At 43.3% G+C, this 19,386-nt stretch overlaps 2 protein-coding genes and 1 long non-coding RNA gene across 3 annotated transcripts in view; 2 read left to right on the forward strand and 1 right to left on the reverse strand.

Annotated features, from left to right (window-relative positions):
• The window catches only part of LOC134622363 (NACHT, LRR and PYD domains-containing protein 12-like), a 290,226-nt gene that overhangs the window by 208,727 nt on the left and 62,113 nt on the right, over positions 1–19,386 (reverse strand). The window lies entirely within an intron of this gene.
• Positions 573–3,789, forward strand: LOC134624451 (uncharacterized). The gene is made up of 3 exons (XR_010093560.1): positions 573–592; positions 3,498–3,576; positions 3,738–3,789. It is a non-coding gene; the product is annotated as an uncharacterized LOC134624451 (long non-coding RNA).
• LOC134622379 (protein NLRC3-like) lies at positions 3,818–6,040 on the forward strand. Its single transcript, XM_065470007.1, has 4 exons — positions 3,818–3,924; positions 4,082–5,617; positions 5,834–5,889; positions 6,017–6,040. The coding sequence occupies exons 1-4, from the start codon at positions 3,888–3,890 to the stop codon at positions 6,038–6,040; spliced, it is 1,653 nt and encodes a 550-aa protein (XP_065326079.1). The 5' UTR covers positions 3,818–3,887.

Here is a 19,386-nt window from a genome sequence, read left to right on the forward strand (position 1 = left end):
ATCAGACACGACCTCTGCAGCTCTCAGCTGATGTGCACATGAATGATTTGTGTTTCCTCTGCAGGTAGGAAGTGTGTGTGAGCTGAATTGAGCAGCATGGATCAGTGTGAGGACAGAGAGGAGGGAGTCCCTCCCTCTAAAAGCACTCTGTGTGGGGAACATGAGAGCCAGACCAAAGCTCAGAGGTGAGATGACCATCTCTAACTGTCCATGACTCTTCTCCATGTCACAGCTCAGCACTCACATCACTGCTCCATCATTATTCACAGGAACCCACCTGGACCTCCACCCAGCTCTGTGTCCTGTAAGAGTGATGTGTCTAAAGATGCCATCATTTATTTTAAAGTCCAGCAGGTGTCTGCTGCAGAGAGGTGAGCTGTTAGTAACATGTTAGTAACCTGTTTCTCTGTTTGGGATGATGAAGGTGATCTAAGTCTCCATCAGCTTCTGCGAAGGAAAAACAATTTTTTTTCTCTAACAGGATCAATGGGAGACCTGCTGGACCTGAACCCAGCTGTGTTTCGTTAAAGAGTGACCGGTCTAAAGATTTCCCCTTTAATTTTAAAGTCCAGCCTGTGTCTGCTGCAGAGAGGTGAGCTGTTAGCAACATGAACTCTTTGAGTTGGTTGGTTGCTGATAGACAAAGATTGGTTCATGTTAGCTAATTAGTGACATAAGCAATGACTTAGTGGAGAATAAGAACACTGAAGCTAAAAATCTGTCTCACTGTTGTGCTGCTCTTTGCTGCAGCAATGAGTTTATTTAAAAACTTTCACTCTCTGTCTCTTCAGCAGGAAGTGGTTCTGCTTTGTTTGCTGGCTGAGCTAAAACAGGAAAATCCACTTGTTAGCTGTAGTGTTTGTGACGAGGCTAAAGAGGAGAAACAGAGAGAGAGAACTTTATTAATCCATCAAGTTGGTTGCTCAGAGAAATTCAGTTAAACAACAGCTGGAACTAATCAGATACAAGAAGACAGGGAGAACGCACAACTTAACAAAATCCTGTAGAGACACAAGACATGGAGCGTACACAGGCAGGGGCGGTCCTTGGCTGTTTGGTGCCCTGGGCACCATCATGAAAATGATAAAAAGTAAACGCTTGAAATACTTTACATGTAATGAGTCCATATTAACACCCTGATAACGACTGTGTTGAGACTGTTCTTCCCATTCTATGCAAGGCCACCTGGGTTGACTGGAAGACTGTTTACTTAGCCTGGCAGGGTGAAGGACACTGTCTCAGCTGAACTCTGGACACACACACACACACGCACACAGGCATATACACATGCAGATATACACTCATCCCCCCTCCCCCTCCAAACGCCTTCAACGCTTATTCCCCTCCGATGCTGACAATGGATCAAGGAGACCAGCACATAGGCTGCAGGTCCGGATGTACTGTCTACATCGGCTGTCTCTCACCCTTTACCCACCCCTGTTGCTTGTCATGTGTTTCTTTGGTGTATTAAGAGTTTTTCATGTGCTATGTGCAGAGGTGTTTTTTTCTGTTCTCAAACTGATCTCCCTATTGGAGCTCAGTCTGGGGGGAGTTATTTTTTCTCCTTATCTTTCCTCATGTTGTGCTTTTCCATTGTTATACCTCTCTGACCTGTCTTCCCCATGGGATGTTTGTGTAATCTATGTATGGTCGGAGGGTAAGATGGCGCCGCCATTGCGTGCAATAGGTCGGCAGCCTTATGAAATTTCCCCTTGTGGGACTAATAAAGATATATCAAATCAAATATCAAATCAAATCAAATATTATATATTAGTTTGACCTTTTAAGTCGAATAGCAGACAAATCAACAATACAGCTTTTCTCATTTTCTAATTAATGGCTAATTAATATTATGTTGAACACAGTGCAGAAGTGAAATAGATTCTATGAGCAAAAAAGAGATGACGTGTGCTAAAGTCGCAGGTTAAAAGTGGAACAGTGAATGACTGCAGGTGTCCATAAGTTGCAGTTGTGGTGCTTCAGCATCTACCTAGCCTACTGTAGAAGAGAATTAAGGGAAAAACATTTTTAAAGTACCAGGTCATTTCAAATGCAGCATTTCTATCAGCTCAAAAAACATCAGCTGACAAACTATCAGACAAAAGGAAAGAGAGCGAACCTCCCTCAGAGATGGAGAAAGATAAGAAAGGACAGGAATAAGAGAGCTTAAAGGTAAAGACTGCTAATTAGTGTTGGATAAACTGGAAATATAAATCTCCCATTTGTTTTTAAATCATTTTTGTTGATTTTCTGACTGTGCTTGTGAGCTGAGAGGAAATGAAAATGAATTTGTAACAAAAATCAGTTTTGTCCAGTTTTCCTGTAAAAAGCTGAACTCTAATCTAAGAGGATGTTACTGACAGGAAACAGCTGCATCATCTGCAGTCTGTGTGATCACAGCAGCTTCAATCATGTTTGTGTCTGCAGAGGTCAGAGGTCACAGTCTGCAGGGTCCAGCTGTCCGTCTGTGAGGAGTGACTGCTCAAAAGATCCACCTCCACTCTTCAGTGGTGAACCTGGACCAACGACTCCTTTACATGTTTGTGTTTCCTGGATAAATCTTACCTGAAACATCCTCAGATTGTTACAAAGATTCATTAAAAAGAAAACAATGAAAGAGAAAAGATCCAAATGTTAGACTTGGTCATTTGCTGTTTGAGGACAGTGATGCTCATATCTGTGGGGAAAGTGTGACCTGAGTGGGTTCATGTTTGTCTTTAAAGAGCTGCCCTGATTCTCTTTGTGTCTGATGTGTTAAAGAGTCTGAGAGGTCACACAGAGACCCAGCAGCTAAAGCCTGGATCATACTGGCTGCTGTTACTCCATCAGGACAACACTGGACCACAGTGGTGTGGATGTAGTGGATAAATCCCACCATACTGATGCTCAGAGTTAATCACAGGGAACAAAACCAGATGTTACCTTCAGATTGTGACCTTTGGAGTGGACGATGCAGATTTCAATAGAGAATAAATGTTGTTGTTTTTCAGCTGTGAAAAAAAGAATCTAATTTTCTGAACTTAAGAATTTATGTTGGTGGAAAAAACATGGAGACTATAACACAACATTTCCACTGTATTCATAGAATGAATGTAAAACATTCAGACATTCATTAAATATGCAAAATGTCCACAGAAACATCAGAGGGTCAGATGTGAAGCACTCAGTGATTTTGATCAAATGACTCATCAGTTATTGATCTGTACTACACTGATCTACCACGTTAGTAAAGCTGGTGTTCTGGTGGTGGAGAGACCTCGGATGATGTTCTGGTTTTGGAGCAGTGATCTGCTGATGGTTCAGTTTAATGAGCTTCTTCAAAATCATCCCTGACATCACCACTGAAAGGACGTCCATGAAAACAGACTGAAAATTACTGATATGTTCACAATCTGAGAGTTTACAACTTGACAGACTTGATTCAGATGAAGTTATTTGAGCAGAAACTCCTGGATCTTTATCCTGTGTGGATGTAATCCTTCATGGTTCCTCCACAGAGTGGACCAGCAGAGCTCAGAGGTTCCCAGTGGTCAGTCTGCCCAGCAGCATCAAACACAGCTGGACTCCATATTTATGGTCTGTACATGTACAACAACTACTGTTACATCTATTCTGTTCACAGTCATCTCCATGCTGCTCTTTGTAGACCAGTGGATTGTCAGTGTGTCCAACATGGATCTGATGTTTGGCTCCATGATTTCAGTCTGATCGGCTCATTCATAAATATTCTGTTCCAGCTGCTGGAGGACAACATCATCACCTTTGTGAAGAACGAGCTGAAGAAGATCCACAAGGTTCTGAGTCCAGATGACCCAGAATGCTTAGAGAGTCAGAGGAGCAGCAGCAGAGAGGCATTTGTGAAGATCACAGTGGACTTCCTGAGGAGAATGAAGCAGGAGGAGCTGGCTGACCGTCTGCAGAGCAGTAAGAGGATTTATCTAAAGATTTAAGCTGCTGGATAAATGAGACATTTACTGATGTCTTAAGAGACGGACCAACATTTTTTAAAGATTAATTCTTTTTGGAATTAAGTGTTTGTTTCCACTTTCAAATGATGTTCTACATATTTCTTCTCATTCAGAACTTCAAGCTGCAGTTTGTCATCGTAAACTAAAGTCTAACCTGAAGAAGAAGTTCCAGTGTGTGTTTGAGGGCATCACTAAAGCAGGAAACCCAACCTTTCTGAATCAGATCTACACAGAGCTCTACATCACAGAGGGAGGGACTGCAGAGGTCAATGATGAACATGAGGTCAGACAGATTGAAACAGCATCCAGGAAACCAGACAGACCAGAAACAACCATCAGACAAGAAGACATCTTTAAAGCCTCACCTGGAAGAGATGAACCAATCAGAACAGTGCTGACAAAGGGAGTGGCTGGCATTGGGAAAACAGTCTTAACACAGAAATACAGCCTGGACTGGGCTGAAGACAAAGCCAACCAGGACATCCAGTTCATATTTCCATTCACTTTCAGAGAGCTGAATGTGCTGAAAGAGGAAAAGTTCAGCTTGGTGGAACTTGTTCATCACTTCTTTACTGAAACCAAAGAAGCAGGAATCTGCAGCTTTGAAGACTTCCAGGTTGTGTTCATCTTTGATGGTCTGGATGAGTGTCGACTTCCTCTGGACTTCCACAAAACTACAATCCTGACTGACCCTAGAAAGTCCACCTCAGTGGATGTGCTGCTGATAAACCTCATCAGGGGGAAACTGCTTCCCTCTGCTCGCCTCTGGATAACCACACGACCTGCAGCAGCCAATCAGATCCCTCCTGACTGTGTTGGCATGGTGACAGAGGTCAGAGGGTTCACTGACCCACAGAAGGAGGAGTACTTCAGGAAGAGATTCAGAGATGAGGAGCAGGCCAGCAGGATCATCTCCCACATCAAGACATCACGAAGCCTCCACATCATGTGCCACATCCCAGTCTTCTGCTGGATCACTGCTACAGTTCTGGAGGATGTGCTGGAAACCAGAGGGGGAGGACAGCTGCCCAAGACCCTGACGGAGATGTACATCCACTTCCTGGTGGTTCAGGCCAAAGTGAAGAAGGTCAAGTATGATGGAGGAGCTGAGACAGATCCACACTGGAGTCCAGAGAGCAGGAAGATGATGGAGTCTCTGGGAAAACTGGCTTTTGATCAGCTGCAGAGAGGAAACCTGATCTTCTATGAATCAGACCTGACAGAGTGTGGCATCGATATCAGAGCAGCCTCAGTGTACTCAGGAGTGTTCACACAGATCTTTAAAGAGGAGAGAGGACTGTACCAGAACAAGGTGTTCTGCTTCATCCATCTGAGTGTTCAGGAGTTTCTGGCTGCTCTTCATGTCCATCTGACCTTCATCAAGTCTCGAAAAAATCTGCTGGAAGAACAACAAACAACCTCGATGTTGTCTCAATTAATTAGCAAACCAAACCTACAATCATCTCTCCACCAGAGTGCTGTGAGCAAGACCTTACAGAGTCCTAATGGACACCTGGACTTGTTCCTCCGCTTCCTCCTGGGTCTTTCACTGCAGACCAATCAGACTCTCCTACGAGGTCTGCTGACACAGACAGGAAGTAGCTCACAGATCAATCAGGAAACCGTCCAGTACATCAAGAAGAAGCTCAGTAAGAATCTGTCTGCAGAGAAAAGCATCAATCTGATCCACTGTCTGAATGAACTGAATGATCGTTCTCTAGTGGAGGAGATCCAACAGTCCCTGAGATCAGGAAGTCTCTCCACAGATAAACTGGCTCCTGCTCAGTGGTCAGCTCTGGTCTTCATCTTACTGTCATCAGAAAAAGATCTGGATGTGTTTGACCTGAAGAAATACTCTGCTTCAGAGGAGGCTCTTCTGAGGCTGCTGCCAGTGGTCAAAGCCTCCAACAAAGCTCTGCAAGTACATTTGCACTCATGTCTTTACTTTAACATCCAACTGTGTCAGTAATTTATTTCACAAGGCTTTCTGTCTTTGTGTGAATGTCTATTCCATCGTTTTGGAACTGTAACCTCTTTGATGCCTCCAGAACTCGGTGTACTCGAGACGCTGAATCCACCATAAACTCTAATTGTCACTGCTGGTGTTACGAGCTTGAGGGTCCTGCGCAGGATCTTAGCTGTTCCCAGGACCGCGCTCTTCTGGACAGAGATCTCCGATGTTGTTCCCGGGATCTGCTGGAGCCACTCGCCTAGCTTGGGAGTCACTGCACCTAGTGTTCCGATTACCACTGGGACCACTGTCACCTTCACCCTCCACATCTTCTTGAGCTCTTCTCTGAGCTCTTGGTATTTCTCGAGCTTCTCGTGTTCCTTCTTCCTGATGTTCCTGTCATTCGTAACCGCTACATCGATCACTACGGACGTCGTCTTCTGTTTGTCTACCACCACTATGTCCGGTTGGTTAGCCACCTCCATTTTGTCCGTCTGGATCTGGACGTCCCACAGGATCTTAGCTCGGTCATTCTCCATCACCCTTGGGGGCATCTCCCATTTTGACCTCGGGACTTCCAGGTTATACTCCGCACAGATGTTCCTGTACACTGTGCCGGCCACTTGGTTATGGCGTTCCATGTATGCCTTCCCTGCTACCATCTTACACCCTGCTGTTATGTGCTAGATTGTCTCTGGGGCATCTTTACACAGCCTGCACCTGGGGCAGGGCTCTAGACTAACTTTTTGACATGGGCGCACCGGTACGCCTAACTTAAAAAATTTAGGCGTACCGGCACAAAAGTTAGGCGTAACGGCACAAAAGTTAGGCGCACTCAAATTTTTCAACCGCTTCGCTTAACACCGCAGTTTTACATGTGCACCTTCTTTGGGGGGAGGTCCATACAGACAATATTAATTTCTAAATTATTAACTAACAATGTTGTGCTTAAAGTGCTTTGTCAATATTGTAGAAAATGTTAAACTTAATCATCATCTTGGCCTCCTCTGACGACCTGTTTGCTGTTGCATGCTGCTGAAAGGGAGTGGGGAGAGAGGACACTTGGGCGGTGCATTTATTGCAGCATGAAGCGTGTTTTCTGGATACACTGCTGCTTTTTCAGCATTCAAAGATTGATGGCACTGTGTCAGAGCACTGGCTATGAATTTCAGACAGATCAGGCCTTAACTTAACAAAAAAGTTATCAATAGTTCTTTTCATCTTTTCTTATTACCCACAGCTACATCCACTTCTGTCAGGCCTAGGCTGCTCACTAGGGCTGGGTATCATCACTGATTTCTATAATCCATTCGATTCCGGTTCTGAAAGTCCTGATTCGATTCAATTTAGCCTCAGACAGTCAGAAATATTATAATTCTGATCATTTATCAGTACTGACACTTGTGAGACTTCATCAGAATTGTGAACATCACAGCAGATGCCTTTGTGTAAAAGTAACTGAGAATAAAACACAGAAAAACACGAAGGAGATTTTCCTGGTCTGGCGTTTTATAGCAGATAACCTTAAAAATATTCTGCAATATTCTGCAATTTTGCATAATTTTAAGAAGTTTAAATTTCTTCAGTATTGAACAGCAGAAATTAGGCTTTCTTGTCGGACGTCATTTACATGAAAAAAGAAAAAGACAGCGCTGTAAACAACGGTAGACTGGTGGGTAATAAGCGGATGAATAATCCAGAAAACAGAGATTTGAGACGGGAAACTGTTCTTGAAGTACACACAGGGAGCTGTGTAGGAAGTGTAATTTTTATCGTGGGGAAGCAAAACAGCAAAAGTCAGAGGGAATTCATGACGACATTGATCAAATGTGAAGCGCAGTTTGCTGCTTCTTTTTGGCTCGGCGAATTTTGGTTGGAGAGACAAAACCTGCAGCTCAGAATCAGCGCAAAAAGACGGAAATACAGCGCGGACCCGACGCATCAGAATCGCTAAGCTCCGACAGCGTGTCCGTCTGCGGGCCGTCCGGTGAGAAAGCCGAGAAAGACAAAGCTGATTCTGATGCGTCGGGTCGCTCTGTGTTTACGTCTTTGTGTGGAATCCGTTAATGAATTGATATCGCCTTATTAAAGCTACTCACCTCCCTCTTCTACTTGCACTTTCCACTGGACCACGGCCAATCAGAGAGGTCCCGCCCCTGACTATCTCTGATTGGTTTAGTCCACGATAGGGGCATAATGTGTGTCTGCAGTTGACAACATGGAAAGTTGCAGAGATTTTTTTTTGTTACCCAAACAGGTGCGACCAAATGTTGGTAACAGTTGGTCGCACTGGTGCGACCAAATGTTTTTTTTAGTCGCACCACGGAAAAATTTGGTCGCATTTGCGACCATATTGGTCGCACTCTAGAGCCCTGTGGGGTCTTGCCTGGTGTGGTAGACCCCAGCCTCTATGGATCTTGTGCTCAGTGCTTGTTCCTGTGCTGCCATGATTAGTGCCTCCGTGCTGTCTTTCAGTCCAGCTTTGTCCAGCCACTGGTAGGATTTCTGGATATCAGCCACCTCCTCTATCTGCCGGTGGTACATACCGTGCAGGGGCCTGTCCTTCCATGATGGTTCCTCGCCTTCCTCCTCTTTCTTGGGTTTCTGCTGCCTGAGGTATTCACTGAGCACGCTGTCAGTTGGGGCCATCTTCGTGATGTATTCGTGGATGTTTCTTGTCTCATCCTGGACTGTGGTGCTGACACTCACCAGTCCCCGGCCCCCTTCCTTCCGCTTAACGTACAGCCTCAGGATGCTGGACTTGGGGTGAAACCCTCCATGCATGGTAAGGAGCTTTCTTGTCTTTATGTCAGTGGCTTCTATCTCCTCCTTTGGCCAGCCTATTACCCCAGCAGGGTACCTGATCACGGGCAGGGCGTAGGTGTTGATGGCCCGGATCTTGTTCTTACCGTTCAGCTGACTCCTCAGGACTTGCCTGACCCTCTGCAGGTACTTGGTGGTTGCAGCTTTCCTAGCGGCCTCTTCCTGGTTTCCATTTGCCTGCGGGATTCCCAGGTACTTGTAGCTGTCCTCTATGTCTGCAATCTTGCCCTCTGGTAGTTAGATCCCCTCAGTTCTGACTACCTTCCCTCTCTTTGTTATCATCCGACTACACTTCTCCAGCCCGAATGACATTCCAATGTCATTGCTGTATATTGTTAAGGTTCAAAAACATAGGGAAGTAAATACAGGCGGAATGCAAGTAACCACACTGGTCCAAAAGGTAAAGTCAGACGATGATTTTAATGAAACACGCAGCGTGGGAGCTGAACACTGTACGCCGACAGTATCAGGTCTCATCGCCCAGACTTCAAAATACAATTTTATATGCATCAGAGTATATTTTGTGACGCCCCCTCATTGTGTCAGTACATCAGCTTCAAAACCACAAATGTTCCGTTTGACAACTTGAGACACAATTAAAAGGACACTGGCTTCCATCTTCTCCCCGGTGGTTTCCCGCAAGCCCGCTCAGCTCTCGCCTCGTGCGCCTGCTTCTTCATCAAACAGTCACGTACACCAACATAAAACTGCACTCTAACAAAACATGCTTAAACTTTCACCTACTAAGGATCCCTCTAACCAAGTGTGTGTGTGTGTGTGTGTGTGTGTGGTTACGTGTATGTCTATGTGCTAACCACAATCGCACCCCATTTCACCTCGCCGACTAGCTCCTTAGAAAAACTTTCACTCAGACTCTTGTTTTGGTTTTACTTCCTGCAAAGCATATAACTTCAAAAAACATGTAACTTCCTGTCTTATTTTGGCACAGAGTTACTCTCTCACACTGCAGTCTGCATATAAACATTTAAGATTATAGATTCAACTCAACAGTTTAAAGTGGTTCTTACTGGACCTGTAATAAAGCTTAATTGGATGCCAAACTGTTTAAACATCTAAATGCAATATCACTATTAATAAATGCGTCAATGCAAATGCTTGTTATATGATTATGATGCAATAGCAATAGCAAAATAATGAAACTAGAAACAGTAAAATGAAATAATAAAAATGGCAGAAAAATAACACCTCAATTCCTCACAATATCCTGGTAGTGTGTATCAGTGAATCGATGTATCGTTCACTCTTGGCATACAGCTTGATGTCATCCATGTACAGGAGGTGGCTGACAACTGCTCCATTCCGTAGTCGATATCCGTACCCAGTCCTGTCAATTATCTCACTGAGGGGGTTCAGGCCTATGCAGAACAGCAGTGGGGACAGAGCATCTCCTTGGTAGATCCCGCACTTGATGGTGACTTGTGCTATGGGCTTGGAGTTGGCCTCCAGTGTTGTCCGCCGCATCCCCATTGAGGTCCTGATGAAGGCTCTTAGGGTCCTGTTGATATTATATAGTTCTAGGCATTCCAGTATCCAGCTGTGGGGCATTGAGTCATAGGCCTTCTTGTAATCAATCCAGGCAGTGCACAAGTTGGTCAGCCTGGTCCTGCAGTCTCGGCTGACTGTTCTGTCTACCAGTAGCTGGTGTTTTGCGCCTCTGGTATTCTTGCCCATCCCTTTCTGTGCCCCGCTCAAGTATTGACCCATGTGCCTGTTCATCTTAGCCGCTATAATGCCTGAGAGGAGCTACCATGTAGTACTGAGGCAGGTTATTGGTCGGTAGTTGGAGGTGACCGGTCCCTTTAACGGGGTCCTTGAGGATCAGGACCGTCCGACCTTCGGTTAGCCATTCTGGGTGTCTCTCGTCAACTAGCAGCTGGTTCATTTGTGCTGCCAGACGCTCATGGAGTGCAGTCAGCTTCTTCAGCCAGTAGGCGTGAACCATGTCGGGCCCTGGTGCTGTCCAACTCTTCACACTGGAGACCCTTTCTTGGATATCTGCCACTGTGATGGTTACTGGACCCTGTTCAGGGAGGTTTGCTATGGTCTGCCCTCAGATCCACTAGCCACTGAGCATTGCTGTTATGGGTTGCGTCCTTCTCCCATATGCTCTTCCAGTATTGTTCTGCCTCCAACCTTGGTGGTGCTGTTCTGCTATTGTTCCTCTGCCACTGAGAGTACATCTTGGGTGGTTCTGTGGAGAACAGCTGGTTTATTCTCCTGCCTTCTATCTCTCTGGTGTACCTCCTCAAGCGGCTGGCCAAGGCTGTGAGTCTTTGCTTGGCAGTTTCCAAGGCCTCAGGTATGGACAGCTTCCTGTACTTCTTAGGCACCTTCTTCATTGCGCCTTTCTTCAACTCCGATAGTTGGCTAACCTCCCTCTGTGTTACCTTGATCTTAGCCTCTAGCCTCCTTCTCCATGGAGGGTACTACCCCTTGTGGCTGTTCAACTTGTAGCCAAGCATCTCACTGATTGCTGCTGCCGTATTGTAGATGTGTAAGTAGAAATAGATGATCTAAGTGAGAACATGAGCCTTTAGAAAGGGTCTTCTAAGGCTGCTGCCAGTGGTCAAAGCCTCAAACAAAGCTCCGTAAGTACATATGTGATCATACCTTTACTTTTTAAATGTTTATTCTAGATAATACAGGTGGGAACAACTAAAATAAAATATCAAAACTAAACCAAAGAAGTAAGGACTGCTGATGTCTGAAAAATCTATAAAACTATTACGTAATCATCTGTGCTCACTTTGTTCGATACTGAATACATTACAGCAAAAATTGTTCACGTTTCTGAAATATTTCTGGATGTAACTGTTACCAAAGCACCATCTAGATCTGGCCTGTGGTTGTTATCTAAGTGATAATGATCAATTCTACTAAAACAAATATAAAATAAAGAAATTTGACATATTTTGTTGATACCAATACTGCTGTTCTCTCGTCACTTCTTCTCCTCTGTTTCTCTCCACGTGTTGCTCTGCATCAGTGCTCAGTTTCCTGACAAAAACAAGATTAAATATTGCTAAAAATAATAGTATCTCATTACACTTCACCATAAGTGTCTTTTTTAAATGGTTTATCTGTTATTTTTCAGACTGAATCACTGTGACCTGTCAGAGAGAAGTTGTGAAGCGCTGGCCTCAGGTCTCAGCTCTCAGACCTCTAATCTGATAGAGCTGGACCTGAGTAACAATAACCTGAAGGATTCAGGCGTGAAGCGTCTGTCTGAAGGACTGAAGAGTCCACACTGTACACTGGAAACTCTCAGGTGAGATCAAGCATTGTTTATTCATCAACTGACAGAATTGGCAAATTAATAATAAGGCAGCCCTCTAATAAGAGGAGATGTGGAGGTCTTCTGAAGTACAATATACTCTTAGGTTGACAAGTTCTAAAACAGGAAGTAGTTCTTGCGAACTGCTTCCTTCGTTATTGTCTAAGTAGAAACCTGATGGTAAAATAGTGATGAGTTTGCAGAGGTGAATTCACTGAACCAGCAGTAAATGAATGTCCAAAACTACGCTTCATGTTTAAAGAAACAGATGATCAGGGGGATTTGTGTTTACATCTTGTTCATCTGCTGTTCTAGCTGTTTGGTGGTTGTTGAAATGGTTTTGTGAACTTTTAGCTGAGATTCTGACATTTCTGTAGATACTACACATGTCTAATTACTTTGTATAGCATGAATGCCCATAACGAGGTTTTTAACAGTAAGAAAAGTTTATGTAGTATTCAAAACTGAATTGTACATTTAGTCTTTTTAAAGGCAGCAGTTTTTATTCAGTGTTTTCATAAAAGCCTTATTTTTTATCCATTTACTGCTATTAGGAAGAACACACGTGAGGTTTAAGACCTGGACGAATTTGAAACCTTTTGTCCTCCACAATGGAAAATGGGTGGAAATAAAAATGGGTATCACTCTATCCAGCTCCTGATTTTATCAGTTCTACTCTCAGCGTCTCCTATATATCTCCTATATAAATGTTGCACTCAGCTTTGTTGTCTCCAATATCACTGAAATGCAGCCAGATGCTGCTCATTTTGTTTTTTCACTCTTTCCTGACACGCTTGCATTTCAATACAGCTCCCCATTTCTCTGTGTACCTGGTCTCTACCACTACCCTTGCTGTCTATGGGACATTTCTGTCTTCTTTCACATAATGGTATGATCCCAGTCTGTCTCTTAAAGTGTTTGGCCACATGGTTTGCTCATCAGAATAAAATCTCAGCCGTGCTCACATTGATTATCAGCAAGCCTGAAAATTCATCAATATTTGACATATGAAATTATCTCAAGGGCTGGATTTGGCTCATGGGTCATATGTTTGACACCCCTGGTTTACACAGTTTGGTATTCAATGTACAAGTGAGTTAGCTCTCAGCTAACTAGCAGACAAGCTAACTGCTGGGACTGCATCTTCCTAACAAGAGCATCAGACTCTCAGACTGGTTTTCTTTGTGGATGATGATGTATTCTCACACTGATCCTTCATGCTGATGCTGCCATCCACCCACTGCTCCTGGATTCCTCATCATCATCTCCATCAGCCCTCACAATACTCCACTTTCATCAGCTCCATGTTCAGGAGCCTGGATGGACAGTAATTCTTTCCATGGGTTATGGTGGGACATTGAGAGCTGAAGTCAAACAGCAGTGAGAAATGAAAGACGGATTCATTTCTATTTAGTCTTGTGATTTGCAGCTTTGTTCAGAGCATTAGAATAGAATAGAATAGAATAGAATAGAATAGAATAGAATTAGGGCTGCACGATTAATCGTTAGAAAATCGCGATCTCGATTCATACTTACGTGCGATCTCATTTCCAAATGACAACGATTTAAAAAAAAAAAAAAAGAAAAGAAAAGAAAAAGAAAAAAGAAAGACGACGACGATTGTACCGCATTTTGATCCGGGACATAACCTGCATGAAAACAAGTGCTCACTCTTCCTTCTCAACAAATGACAAGGGCGGAGCCTTATACCACGTGATACAGAAGCTGTTGCGTGTGATGCTCAAATTGGCAGGGAAAAAACAACGGAGAGCACGTCAGGGATGACGAGAAAGTGACAGGAGAAAATCTGTCCCGGTCAACCACCCAAACATCAATAACGGGAACCTTATACAGCGCTTCCCTATACACGTCGAACTCCCGCAGGCACAAAGAAATTACGGAGGCTATTACTTATCACCTGATCAAAGATATGGCTCCCATCAACACTGTGCAAAATGAGGGATTTAGGAAAATGATCAACACCCTAGACCAGGGGTCGGCAACCTGCGGCTCCGGAGCCGCATGCGGATCTTTAGTCCTTCTACGGCTCCGCGTGGTTTGGGGAAATAAATAATTTTTTGTAAGTAATTAGCTAAAGTCTATTTTATTTATGTTAGTTCATTTTTTTTAACTCGTAGTTCTAAATTGGAAGATTGTGATATTGAAATATAAATATAAAACTTATATTCTATTAGTTTTTGATCGATCAAAATAAGCGTCACACTTGCGGAAGCCGATATACCCGCCGAAACGCCCGCCAACCCCAGGTAGGCCAATTATGGATCTTCGGATCCACATTATGTCAGCAGCTGTTCTCCAAAAAACAAACAAAAAAAAAAACCACGTTCAGGGCTCACAGACGACAGCTTACAGTCGTGCGTAAAGATGAAAGTGACTTCGTACAGCCCCGATCGTACAGCAGACGCTGTGCGCAGAGGTTCAGGAGCGGAAGTCCCATTGTAAACATATCACAGCAGACCCGACTATGTTTCCATGAACACGCTTTTCAGCATCTTTTTATTGACCACTTTTCACACACGGCTGCTTTACGCATACAGCCAGTGTTAAAGCTCGCAGCCCGACACACACCAACACAACAGCATAGGTGGCACAGACGTTAAGGCGGCGAGGCGAGATTGCGGGTATCGCTAAGGTGCGTCCGCCTCCCCTGCAGCGGCGCTGCAGTCCACGCCCCGCCACACATATTAACCAGGTAAAATACATACTTAGGCGGAATTTTGCAAAGTTCAAAATGTGTTAATTACATAAATAAAATTTTCTCTGTAGCACTTCATGCATTTAAGCAACACACCTTAGTTGTTCACACAAAGCATAAAGGTAAAAAAAAAACAATATATACAGTGTTACGTTCATTTTAGATGTCAAAAAGTATTTGCAGCTCCCAGAGTTTTCTTTTGTGTGGAAATCGCGTCCAAATGGCTCTTTGGGTGTTAAAGGTTGCTGACCCCTGCCCTAGACAAACGCTACACAGTGCCGTCCCGCAACTATTTTTCTATTGTTGCACTACCTGCTCTATACACGCAGTGTCGAGCAACGGTGGAGACGGAATTTCAAGCAGTACAACATTTTGCGGCAACGACAAAATGTGAGGCATTTATTGTTTTTATGTTTATTTAATTTTTTTATGTTCAGTTTCAACTGTTACGAAGTTGATTTCTGGTAATAAGTGCAATAAATATTTATATTGGAAAAGAAAATCGTGAGAGAATCGTGATCTCAATTCTAAGCAAAAAAATCGTGATTCTCATTTTTTGCAAAATCGTGCAGCCCTAAATAGAATAGAATAATCCTTTAATTGTCCCACAAGGGGAAATTTGGTTGTAACAGCAGCCAAAAAGATACATATACAAACAAACAGGACCCAGAACAGAACAGAAACATACACAATTTTTCTTACATATTTACAATGGACAATGGTTACTATAAACAGAGTATTGTACAGTTTTTAAATTAAATAAAAAATATATACAGATAAGAGGCAAACCCAGGTTGTAGTGTGAAACGGTTGATTAACTTATTGCGAAAAAGTAAACATCTATGATTGTTGGGAGCAGTTCTGATTGTACAGTCTGACAGCTGCAGGGAGGAAGGACCTGCGGAAACGCTCCTTCATGCATCGAGGATGCAGCAGTCTGTCACTGAAGGAGCTCTGCAGTTCAGCAACATTTCCATGCATGGGGTGGGAGACTCTGTCCATCAGAGATGTTATTTTGGCCAGAGTCCTTCTGTCTCCCACCACCTGCACTGGGTCCAGGGTGCATCCCAGAACAGTGCATCCCCTTCCTGATGAGTTTATCCAACCTCTTCCTCTCAGCTGCCGATAAACTGCTGCTCCAACATACCACACTGTAAAAAATGACAGATGCCACCACAGAGTCATAGAAGGTCTTTAAAAGCGCTCCCTGTACTCCAAATGACCTCAGCCGCCTCAGCAGGTAGAGTCTGCTCTGACTCTTCCTGTAAAGAGCATCAGTGTTGTGGCTCCAGTCCAGTTTATTATTCAGGTGAACACCCAGGTACCTATAAGAGTTCACTATCTCAATGTCCACTCCCTGGATGTTCACCGGTGTCAGTGTGGTGGGTCTGCGTCTCCGGAAGTCCACCACCAACTCCTTGGTTTTCCCGGCGTTGATCAGCAGGTGGTTCTGCTGACACCAGTCTACAAAGTCCAGAGTCCACTGTCTGTACTCTGAGTCGTCCTCACCTGTGATGAGGCCGACTATGGCAGAGTTGTCAGAGAACTTCTGTAGGTGGCAGCGTGGGGAGTTGATGGAGAAGTCTGCAGTGTAGAGGGTGAAGAGGAACGGTGCCAGCACAGTTCCCTGTGGGGCCTCCGTACTGCAGACCAGTGTATCAGAGACACAGCCCTGTGATCTCACATACTGTGGACGTTCTGTGAGGTAGTCCAGTATCCACTGGGACATGTGGTGGTCCACTCCTGATAGCTCCAGCTTGTCTCTCAGAAGTCGTGGCTGGATGGTGTTAAAAGCACTGGAGAAATCAAAGAACATGATCCTCACAGTGCTTCCAGCATTAAAGCCCAGCAAAGATTACCGAGGTCATAGAGTCACTGATGAAACCTGTGTGCTTATAGAAACTGAAACCAGATGAACCAGAATAGAAGGACATTAAAATGAAGTGTCAGCTACAGAAAGGCAAAGCTGTTCAGTTGTTGGTGTGAGTTATTTAAATGGAGGATGGAGTCAGACTTTAAGCTGCTGGACTCAGTCACTATATCCTGTTCTCCTCATAGAATCTGGATACACAGACTCACCTGTGACACAATGACACACAGTGTGGGCTACACACACATTAGAAAGTGGATCAGTCACACTTGTACAATCATGAACACTTTGAATCACCATTAATGGCATTGTTACAGCAACATTGAATCATGAATTCAAAAGTAGTGTATTGTGTGCTTATTTTAATAGTACTGCAGTATGAGAAGTGCAACATTCAGTCTGCAGAAACAAATCAGGTGCTTTTTAACAGCAGTATTCCCTTTAACACAGTAGCAGTCTGTCAGTTTGAGCCGAAACATGAATCTAATCCAATCAAATATCAAATCAAAGTTATTTGCCTATTTTAGCTTTAAATTAATTCAAATTCAGTTTAAAAGTTTTTATGCAAACTAAGGAATTCAGGTTCAGATTTAACGTACTCATATTGAGTTTGTGATGGCACAAATTTGTGCCCATACCACACATTCATATGGGCTTTTTTTTTTACGCATAGAGCGTTTAATTGGCCTCTGGCCCTATAAAATCTGTAACTTTGGTTTCTTTTGGCCAATTTACATGATTGACTCCTTTTAATTGTTTGATCCAATAGGATCACAGTAACAATGCCACGTCCACGTCACTTCAACCAATCAGAAGTTGCAAGGCCAAACCCCACGTGGGTGAAGGAATTAGTTGTATAAGCACTTTGAGTGCTCAGAGTAGAAAAGCGCTATATAAGAACCAGTCCATTTACCATTTACCATTTACCACGTGGGCCCAAATTGACTGCATGTGGCATCTGTCCAGTCACGTGTCCGAATCTGTGCCTATAATGGCGGTTATTGACGGACTTGGCTCTAGTGATGGTAAATTTGATTCTTTTTACTGAATCGAGTTTTAATGAGTCACTCACCAAAGGGAATCGGGTTTTTGAGTCATTTGAGTCACTGAGTCAGTTGACCAGAGAGTCCAAAAAATGGACATTTTCACTCAAACTTAATTTGTTTCACTTTTCATGTATATCCTACTGCTAAGATGAGTGATTCTAAAAGAAAACAACTATTTTACAGAGCAAAAAAGACCAAAAAAATTCTAAAGGGAACATTTATTTGGTTTATTTTTATTTTATTAGTATTTTCCTTAAATGTGTCAGTTGATGATACACCCTCTGGTGCCCCTGGACACATCTGTGAAACACTGTGAAACAAAGCTAGAAGCTAGAAGCCACTGTGGTACAGTGGGGGACTCAAACCCAGGGCCCAACCTGCTCCAACAACAGTCAGAAGGATTTTATTAAGTCTCATTATCTGTTCATTAGGAAAACATCAATAATGAAGAACACATGTTTATAGAGGCACATTCAGACCAGTGACAACAGTCCATTCACACTGACCTCCACCTTTTTAAATGTGAGGAAACACATCATGGTTCTGGTGCTGATTTGGTATTTGGGACAGGTGATGATTTTGAACTCAGTCTGAGGTTTGATTACACTGAACCTGCACTGCTTTCTCCTCTTTATGACACATTTATACCCAAAGTCTCAGCTGGATAAAAAAGAACGAGGAAAAACACATTTGTTGAGAGAATTGTTAACAAATGTGGTGAGTGTTGTAATTGTTACAGACAGAATTATGATTTATATGTGTTTGACTGATGTTAACACAGCTACACAAACACCTGAAACTGATCAAATACAACCCAACATATTAAACATAAATATGTTCCACTTACCATAACTTATACTGAGGGTTCATTATGCTCAGTGTCTCAATACTGGCATGTTAAATAGAAACAAAGATAAATATATTGAAGTTAACCACTATAATGAATCAGAAAATAGAATAACAGTGATTCTAATAACAGCCTCACTTTGTAAAAAGTCTGACCTTGGATGTGTGTGTGGTGCAGGATGTGGGTGAAAGTTACACAGATTATGGGGATAAGAGCTTCTTTAGGCCTGACTGTGCTCATCCTACCTCCATCCTTCCTCACCACTAAATCAGCATTAGCTCAGTGTAGGTTAGTTACATAATCAAACTCATTTCATTAGTTTTTGTCATTTTTACCATTTGATTTTGCTCCTGCTGGATTTCCTTAATATAATTTCATGGAGCCCCACGCTCTCCGGGGGCAAAAGGAGGAGATCTCGTTTATTTGGTTATAACACGGGTCAGAGATATACGTCCCGACATATGTGGTATCCACAGAAATCTCAGCTAAAATCTCATAGAAACCATTTGCACAACCACTAAACACAACGAAAATTAGCCATGATTAAAAGAGCGGTTACGTAAATGTGCAAAACAAAAAAACCCCAGAAATTCTCCAGACTTCATGTAACCGGCTAAAGAAAGGCTAGTTAGCTTCCAGAGCTATTGCTGATTCCAAACACCAAGTTTCACCACATCTGACAAAAATTCACTGAAATAGCTGCAAAAGAAGACCACAAAAACACACAGCGGCGCAAATGCACTAAGACACAAACTGGCTTACCGTCCCGATTTCCTCCGTTATTTTTGCCGATAGCATCATGATTATCAGCAGCTACCACGGCTAACTAGCCGAATCAGAGCCAAGTAGTGATGCGCGAATCATGAACGA

Source organism: Pelmatolapia mariae, linkage group LG3_W, assembly GCF_036321145.2.
Source record: "Pelmatolapia mariae isolate MD_Pm_ZW linkage group LG3_W, Pm_UMD_F_2, whole genome shotgun sequence".
NCBI classification, from domain to species: Eukaryota; Metazoa; Chordata; class Actinopteri; order Cichliformes; family Cichlidae; genus Pelmatolapia; species Pelmatolapia mariae.